The following is a 9,970-nucleotide window of genomic DNA, read 5'->3' as shown; positions in this document are numbered from 1 at the left end:
GACTGTATGTAATAATTAAAAAGGCTATAAAAACGAAAAACGTAGAAACTAGAAAAGTTCAATAAAACGACGCTATAGTATACCATTTTTATCTTTATTGAAATTATAAGTAGGTCATATTGTGACATTGTAACCATGACCTAGCTTGCTTAATTTAAAAACATTGTCTTCTAATGGTTTGAATTAACTTTTCAACGTAATTCTGTTTTTGTTTCAAACAAAAATTTTCGACTATATATTTTCCTTATTTTCAATTAAAAATAGCAATTATTTAGAAAAATGTATAAAAATTATTTACTTTGATGACAGTCAGAATTACTCTTTTTGCTAGAACAGGCATACACTCGAAATTATAAACCGCTCGTGTAGGAGTCATAAAAATTCGACTCAAGAGAAAAATGTATGTCTTCAAGGCATAGAAACTTGTCTCCAAGACATAAATTGAAGTCTGGCTCCGTCTTAAAACTGGACATGCTCAAGTCGAACTTTTCGATTCAGCATTTCTTGATTGGGGACAATTCAAGTCGAACTCAGGTCGAAGCATTTTTACTCGGGTTAAAATCAAAACCATGATGGATATTGAATTCAACAACACATTAATTTAATCTAAAGAAGTACTTAATTTAAAAAAATTACACCAACATTCATTATATAATGTGTATTTATTTCAGTTCAGTGGATATGCATTAACTTCGTGAAATATTTCGATGTTCAGAAGAAATATTTTTATGCACATAAATTAAAAGAAAAATGTAATAAGACCAAGTAAATAAATGCTTTATTTCACCAAATTATTAATTCATTTAAGTAAATGTGCAATTTTTTATTCAAAATTTTAATTTTACTAATGAATTGGAGCATTTCCTTCAACCGCGGAAACAAATATTTATTTAAACAAAATATGTTATTATAAATAAATATTATAAATATAATATCATTACATATAAATATATTTTAGTCCATATTTTAGGTCCATGAAAAGAATCGAACTTATTGAATTAAGTAAATGTTTCTTTGAAGAATTGATCAGATTTCAACGGATCGAGACCTTTTGAGTCATGAAAATTATTTAATTAATTGTACAAAATATTTATGTTAACGAAAAAAATACAAACAAAGAATTAATTTCTTTGTATCAACATCAATCCTAAGAAATTGGATTCAAGTAAATACATTTATACTTCGCTTCAAATATGTTTTTCTGTGTGTATACTAATATGAGTTAAGTTATTTTGGACTTAATATGCATTATGTATTAAAACAATAAAATTCATCTTAAATTTAATACCATATACTCTCGTGCAACATTCATGTAACATTGTACTCTACTGTACACGAAAAATTGAAGTGGTTATCTTCAATTTTACCTAAAAGTTAAAAAATTCTGTAAAATAAATGAAAATTGACTTAAAATCTTCCAGTTACTTTATTAACGATTTTTAGAATTATTTTCACATCTTTTCAAATACTCAACTTAATTTTGAAAAATTTTTATTCTATCAAAGTCTTTCAATATTCTTAAAGCGAAGCGTTTAGGCTTACTGAAAATATTTTAGCTACGCTCACCGAATTTCGATGCACTCAGATCTTGCCTTATTTAAATTTTCAAAAATTTTCCTTTCTAAATGTACAAAAATCTACATTTTGTTTATAATTTTTTGAAATTTTTCCAAATTTACATTTTTTTAGTATTTTAAAAACTTCCAAACATACTAAATTTCTCTTAAACATCGTCTAATTTTGTATAAAATTTTTTAATGTTGCAAAATTCCGGTAAAATAACAATATTATCCATTATAAGAAATGATCTAGATTATAGAATTCAAAACGCAGGTTTTTTCAACTCCTAAATACATGTGCTAGCAATTAACTCACATCCATATTACTTGCAATGGGAACTGATAAGAAAAGAGGAAGGTGTTAAAGACGGCCTGGAAATCCACTAGCTTGAAAATATTGAATTATAAGAAATAACCTGAAATTGATCATATTTTCTAGAAATAATGCGTTGCAGAGTAGGAGTTGAATTTTCAACTAAAAAATATCAAATTTGAGCATAATTGGAAAAGTTAAATTTTCAGTAAAAGACGAATTTGTAGAAAAAGTAGTTGAATTTTTAATTACAGTAGAAAAAATACTTTTATAATAGAAAAGACGAATTTCCAAATTGAAAAGATCGATTTTTAATCCAAAAATATAAAAGTTATGTCTTCAGTTAAAACCATTAATCTTTAACCAAAGAAGACAAATTTTCAACCAAAAAGTTGATTTTCAATCAAACTTTCTAACCGAAAAGACGAAGAAGCTTCAACTTGTATCTTTCTTTTTTTCTATAGAAAATTCTTTTTAGGAGTGATATTTACTTAGTTTTTAAATAAACAAACAATCTTATTATCACTTTTAAGGTCTAATTTAGTCTGCACATATCAGATCTAAATTACTGAGACGCAAAGAGTTGCTAAACTGTTTTATCTTCAATTAAACAAAAAAATAAAAACGTACTTTTAAGCCATTGCTTGGCTTTACATACCGAGGAATGAGCTATATGTCCATGCAATACGTCTAAGCCGATAAAACACATTTTCGAAATTTGGCACTTACAACCTTATGCCCTTCATATTTATATACTTAATTCTCTTCACTAAGCGCTCTATAGCTATAAGCTTCACACTTCTTAAAATAGGATGAAGAACATAAAGGAATATTCATTATTGGAAAAGTAATAAAAGTTTAAAGAGATATTGAAATTATTTATTCATCCAAAATTTTCATAAAAGACGATTATTAAAAAAACAATACTGTGAAATAAAAATTGTAATTAAAACTCAAAACATATTAATATTATACGCTTCAAATACAACTTGACGCATTTACATTCTAACTGCACGTTTAACAGATGTTTTTTGTAGCAATGATCCACTAGTGACCTGGGCAAAATCTGGCCTCTGATTGATAGTCGCATTTTATAAACTGTCCCTTTACTTTTATACGCTTTACTGCTGCAATAATTATTTAAATGTATTACTATTTTAGAAAATTATACAGAAAAATGATGAATATTTCGTAACTGTCTTGTGACAATGATTTCTCAATTTTGCAATAATTTGAATCTTTATTTCTATATTCTTTAAGCATTCGTAAACACATAGGCAAATAAAAAAAGTTGTGGAGTACATGATTATTTGTTTAAGAAATATTTCATGTTATATACCAGCCTTGTAAATGGTTTCAATTTATCGCATGAAAATTGATATTAGCTGCTTTTTGAAACATTTAAAATTAATGAAAATAATTTTCTGTACAACTTACTGAATCCTGTACAATCTCCAAAGCACTTCATTTCTATCCCGCTGAAATATGTGCAGGTGTAATCAAAATTCGGACCCGCTGTACCACAAACTCCGTTGATTTCCGGACTTATCTACAAGCAAGTTTTTTTTAAGTTAACTTTTATTTTAATCAAGTTTCTTATTTGAGGAAAATAAAATAAAATTAAATTAAATAATTAGAAGCTGCGTTTATTATAGGAAAGTCAATTTATATTCAGAATATATGTAATGCAAGAAAACAACCATATGGAAGTACTTTTGAGAGGTGTTTTAAATTTCATCGCTAACTATAGAAAAAGAAAATAATATATAATAAACTCACTATTGGTAAACCTACAAGCTCAGCGAACGTTGTTGATAAAGTTGTTACTGCTTTAAAAAGAAAACATAACAAAACGATTTTTCAGTATTCATTTTATTGTAAATCGATGTTGTTGATATGCTGTTAGTGTTCTTTCGTCTGAGTTGTTTTTATATTGTATAGTGGTTATTTTCTAGTGGAGATGACTTACTTCAGACAAAAAAATTAAAGGAATAGATGTTAGATCCTTTATTGAAGATAAAACTTTTAACGTTTCGAGAGTATAACTCTCCTCATCAGGAATAAAACTTCGTTAAGATCGATTTAAGCTTTAAAATTAAAAGAACCATCCTCTAAGATTCTAATTCTCAATTAATTAGTCTGTTAAAAAAATTTTGTATAATAAAAATATTGTGAAATTTAATAGGACAGTTATTAAAAATTTAACGACAGAGACGAAAAAAAAGAACATTTGACATTTTGTTACAAATAAGGTAAGAAAATATAATTCAATTGTTTTGTTACCTGGATGTCATTTTTGATGTTTGTTAAAAAATGCTGTTATAAAATTTTCGGTTATGCTTGATGTTTCGTCAGAATTGTAAAGAATGCGCAATTCTGTATCAGTAAAATCATTTAAAAAATTATAAGAAACATGTCTAAGGAACAGAAATTTATGTTCTGCTCCATTTTAACGTTTGGCATTGAGCACGAGAAAATATAGAGAGATGGTGTACAAATGTACAAAAGTTTCATTGCAAATATTTTGTTTTTATATAATTATCCTAAAGAATTTGTTCAAGTACATATCAAAGACAAATGAAAACCATTTCAAGAACACGATACATCACACTTAAATTTAGGAACAGTAAATTATTTTAAGTCCATATTTTTCGTGTCTATTTCTTTCCATGGCAGTTTATCGTTTGAAATAAAAAGAATTCTGAAAGATTTTGATATTAAAACAGTTTTTAGAGTTGATTCCAAATTCAACAGTTTCATAAAATTAGGTAAAGGTGTTTTTTGGACACTTTTAATTTGACAAACGTAGTTTATAAAACTGAATGTTTAGAATGTGAAAAGTTTTATATAGGGCAAACTGAAAGATTACTGTACACTAGGATTAAATGTCAATTTTATACAAAGTCCAAAAAACCATAAAGTAATAGCAAAACACCAGGTTCACATTGGTCATGAAATAGACTGGATAAATTTTCAAGTTCTACACTATGAGCCTAATAAATTTAAAAGATTGGTTGCCGAAATGTTCTTTATTAAGAATGAAGGTGATAAATGCCTGAATGTAGTAACTGATCTCAAACATTATAGTTCTTTATATAACATAATATTAGATTCTTTAATTTGATTTCCAATTTTTTCATACTGCTATTCTTACTAGTTAAATAATCAATTAGATGAAATTATCAATTATATTCAACTTCCATATTTTTTCCTATTGAACCTTTTACTTCGAAATTATAGTTACACTACTGATATCTTATCCTTTGTACACTATCTCTATCTATTTTCTCGTTCTCAATGCCAAACGTTAAAATGGAGAAGAACGTAAATTTCTGCTCCTTAATTTTTAAAATGATTTTACAAAATTTTTTAACGAACATCAAAAATTACATCCAGGTAACAAAACAATTGAATTATATTTTCTAACCTTATTTGTAACAAAATGTCAAATTTTCTTTTTTTTTCGTCTCATGTCATTTAATATTTAATAACTATCCTATTAAATTTCACAATATTTTGATTATAAATTTTTTTTTAATAGACTAATTAATTGAGAATTAGAACCTGAGAGGATGGTTCTTTTAATTTTGAAACTTAAATCGACCTTAATGAAGTTTTATGCCTGACGAGGAGAGTGTTATACTCTCGAAACGTTGAAAGTTTTATCTTCAATAAAAAATCTAACATCTATTCCTTTAATTTTTTTGTCTGAAGTAAGTCATCCACTAGAAACTAACCACTATACAGTATTCATTTTGTGAGAAGTATGAGTAATTTTTAAGCCAAGAAATATTTAATCAAGTCCGGATTGTAATGAATAAAAATTATTATTTTTTTAAAATATATTTTATCAATAGGATTTGACTTACATACTTAGTAAAAACGTTAATATAAGTTTTCCCCGCATGATCTAACAGGACTTTGGTATGCAATTTTTAAATCCTAAAAGAAGGTCTATACCAAAGTTCACTTTATTAGCATTTTTTACAAGGTGCAGCTCATCCTTTAAAACGAAATTACTGAAAGACAAAGAGTTGCACTTTAAAAAATTTTTTTTAGTTTTAAACATAAATAAATGAGAAATTACTCTCAAGCTATTGCTTAGCTTTACATACAGAGACATGAGCTAAGTCCAAGCAATAAGTCTAAGCCAATAAAACGCATTTTTGAAATTTGGCACTTACACCCTTATGCCCATCATATTTTTATGCTTCTCATTACTAAGCTCTGTATAGCTAATCTTGACCCCTTTTAAAATTGGATAAGTAACATAAAGGAATATTCATTATTGCGAAAGTAATCAGAGTTTAAAGAAATTTTCAATTATTTATTGTATCAACTCAAGTTTTTAAGCATTTTTGCTCTTTGAATTAAAGTTGCTAAAATTTAACTAATTACTAGAGAAGTTTCTCAGATTCGATCGCAGGTAAAAGTGAGCCACTAAAAATTAATAGAACATTACTTATTCCAGTAGTCGAAATATTTCCTAATTCAATAGTGTAAAACGTTTTGCTTGTTTAAAAGAAATTTATTCAGAGCTGTATAGAATAGTTTCAAAAATTTAGAAACATTGACAACGTGAAAAATAGAAAAGTTGAATAAAATGACATGATGATTTTACATTTTTAACTCTGTTAAAGTAATAAGTAGGCCACATTGAGAAATTGTTGACACGACCTGGTCTGTTTCTAGTTTTAAAATATTGCCTTCAAATTGTTCAAACAAAGTAAAGAAAAATAATAATTTTTCTCTATTATAAAATCGGTATGGCTTACTTTTCAAAAGAATTCTGTTTTTGACTTTTAAAGTTTTTTTCGGTTGCATATGTTTCTTATTTTCCATAACAAATTTCAAATATTTAGCAAACACACGCTAAGGCCCAGGAATCAATTCTATCTTTAAATTTAATAAAAACGCTGCAGCACGTTTATCTAACGAAAGATCAAATTTATCTGACGAAAATATTTATTTTACATATGTAATATATCAAGCGGCTGCGTCTAGGTTCACCGAAAAAATTTTCTCCATAAATTTGAAAATCCTCGCGATATTCATTTTTTAAATCGTTTCACTTTATTTAAATTATTTTAACCAAAAAATCATTCACCTAAACTTAAGGAATACATAGGCTGCGCTTTGGTTACTTTATACTTTCTAATAAACACTCAGCTAAGTTTAGTCCTTTACTTTTGTTGAACAAATCTTTTGTTTCTGTCGACCTTGATAAAGACTCCAAAAATTGTAAACAAACACTACAAAGTATGAACTAACCAAAATGCAAACTATGTATTCTTTAAGTGTAGGTAAATAATTTTTTGGTTAAAATCACTTAAATAAAGTGGGCAGATTTAAAAAATGAATAAATTAAATTAAATGAATAAATTCTTTTTTTTTTGTTTTGGTTTGAAAGTTAACTTTGATGTTTATAATTCAACCTTTTGAAAATGCATCGAATTTGTTAAAAATTCATTTCTTTGCTTGAACACTTAACTTTTTTTTAATTTTCTGTTTTTGGGTTCAAAATTGAACAATTTTAAAAAAGTTATCGTATTTGGTTAAAAATTCAACCATTTTCCCGAAAATTCATTAATCCGTCATGGTTAAGAATTCTAGTAATTTCTTTAAAATGCATATATTTGCTTAAATATTTATCCTGCTAGTTGAAAGTATATTTCTTTCTAGGAAATTTGAACTATTTTGTAGAAAATTATGTTTTTTAGTTGGTTGAAAATAAATCTTCCTAAGTTGAAACTAATTATTTGGTTTTGAAATTGATCTATTTTGTTCAAAATTCGTCTAATGTTGCAGAAAATTAATCTTCTTGTTTAAAAGTTAATCTTCTTTGTCACCAGTTCAACTGTTTGGTTAACAATTTATATAACTTCCTATTCCTATGTTATTATATTATTTTTTTTTTTTTGAACTATTTTATTTTAAAAATAGTCTTTTTTAGTAGAAACTTATTTTCATTAGTTCGTAAAATTGTTGTCAACACACATACATTTTTTAGATGTATACATGGACTTTTTCAAGCTTTATATTAAGGTCGAAAACTAAAATTCTCATTGAATCCTTACGATTCCTTTGACTGAGTTATATTCAAATTATTTTAATATTTAAAGAAAACGCACCTTTTAGATTTCGGAATTTTCTTCTTTCACTTGCTGCTTTTGAATATAAACTGAAAAAGTGTCTTTTATAGTGCTAAAGTAATAAAAATAATACTATAAAACGTTTTAATAGCGCTGGAATAGATAAAAAATGTTGCTATTAGTCAGACATTTTGTAGAAGTAAACAGTTTTATTGTCATTTATTATCAATAGTACATTTATTAGAAGTAAACAATAACACTTAATAGAAGAAAACAAAGTTTTCTGTCGCAGCAGTTAAAAAAATTATCAAAACACGACTTGGACAGAGACTGAAAGAAAATAAAAACCAATTTTTTATTACGTACATGTTTTTTTAAGTTTAAACTCTTTTTTGTACACTGAATTTTATTAGAAAAATGCAAAGTATACGTTTGCAGAAATTAAAGATCATTAAAGATTGTATCCTGCCTGAAAAACCTACACATTCCTCAAGAACTGACACTAAATTTGATCGAAAAGAGGCAAGACACATCATTTATAAAAAATTTAAAACCAGAAATTTTGGTAGATATTAGGAATTATTAAAAAAAAAATCTTATTTGAATTTTTTAAAGTTTTGCAGCCACGTAAGTGAAATAATGTAAAAATAATAAAAATATCACTCAAACTTTTAGATAAATTTGGAAGAGATTAGGATTAATTTTTTAGAATGTATAACCTTTTAAAATGCCCATGGTTTTATTGTATATTAAATTTTATCGAAAAGATGAACAGAACTCGGACGGGGAAATTATAATAATAATCAAACCCATACCTTTGATCCTGCCTTTGATAAAGACTGGAAATTTTGTTTGAAGAATAACTTCATAAAGTTTTTATGTTTTATTTTATTAAAAAATTCGTTCTTTTTGACTTGAAATTAATCTTTTTAGTTGCAAATTAATCTTTATGATTAAAAATTTAATTATTTGGTTGAGAATTCGTTTTCTTCATTCAATTTTGTTTTAACGGAAAATTACCTATTACATTATTTACATTATTAAATAATCTATTTCAGTTAAAAATTCCACTATTTGAATAAAAATTGTACTATTTTGTTAAAACGTCATTTTATTTAGTTGAAAATAAATGCTTGTACTGAAAATTTTTATTAACACCGGAAGATATTGAGTAACATTTTTTACTACACATGCATTTCTTAGAGGTATGTATACAGTTTTATTGTATATTACATTTCATCGTAAAAAGTTCAAGTTTTCATTATGTTCATACTTTTTTGTTGAATTTATAAAAGTGAATTTTAATTGATCTACAGCAGCAGATTATTCAGCTTATCTAATAATATATTATTATAATATAATTATTATAATTATAATAAAATATTCGAATTCTTATTATTTTCAATTATGAAAAAGAGCTTTCGTAATTTGGTTCTCTGTCGCATATTTTTTCGCTGACCTTGAAGTTTGATAATCGAATAGATGATACTTCAAACATACACAACCATTCATTATCTCAATTGTTTTCAAAAAATTGGATATGTCACGTCTTATTCCTCCTCATTTATCCTGACTTAGAAAAGGAAAATTTGGAAAATAGTTATTGTTTTTATCTTAAGACCGGCAGTTTCAGTAAAGATATATCATTTTACATGTAACAGGAAATTTTTTATATGAAACAGGAAATTTTTAAAAGAATTATCATTCGAATTTAAAAGAAATGAATTCAAAAGAATCTGTTCCAAGTCAGAATTTGTCACAATTCGAAATTACCTTCTTCGAAATTGTAGATTAAAAATATATTTGTTAGTAGGTTTTCGAGTAAAAGTAGTATTTAAAAAAAAAATTGTGTTTTTATTAAACTTTTACTTGCATAAACCCGGTTATACATCATAGCCACGGACTAAGTCAAGTGACTGATGAGATTAAAATGTTATAAGTTAATTCAAATAATTTAATACGATGATTGAAATCTCCTGCAATGATGTTGTAAGTATACAATTACG

The 9,970-nt window shown here is 26.0% G+C and overlaps 1 protein-coding gene across 1 annotated transcript in view; it reads right to left on the bottom strand.

The window, feature by feature from the left end:
* Positions 1 to 2,735: 2,735 nt before the first annotated feature.
* LOC117182940 overlaps positions 2,736 to 9,970 on the bottom strand; it is a 20,260-nt gene continuing 13,025 nt past the window's right edge. Inside the window, exons 3-6 of the mRNA XM_033376058.1 lie at positions 8,004 to 8,076; positions 3,652 to 3,701; positions 3,310 to 3,421; positions 2,736 to 2,999 (exon numbers count right to left, since the gene is read on the bottom strand). Coding sequence (XP_033231949.1) covers positions 2,920 to 2,999; positions 3,310 to 3,421; positions 3,652 to 3,701; positions 8,004 to 8,076 — 315 coding nt within the window. The 3' untranslated portion in view covers positions 2,736 to 2,919. The remainder of the gene's footprint in view (positions 3,000 to 3,309; positions 3,422 to 3,651; positions 3,702 to 8,003; positions 8,077 to 9,970) is intronic.

Source organism: Belonocnema kinseyi, chromosome 2 (genome assembly GCF_010883055.1).
Source record: "Belonocnema kinseyi isolate 2016_QV_RU_SX_M_011 chromosome 2, B_treatae_v1, whole genome shotgun sequence".
Lineage (NCBI taxonomy): Eukaryota > Metazoa > Arthropoda > Insecta > Hymenoptera > Cynipidae > Belonocnema > Belonocnema kinseyi.
Note: the sequence above shows the minus strand (reverse complement) of the source record. Positions and strands in the feature narration are given on the sequence as shown.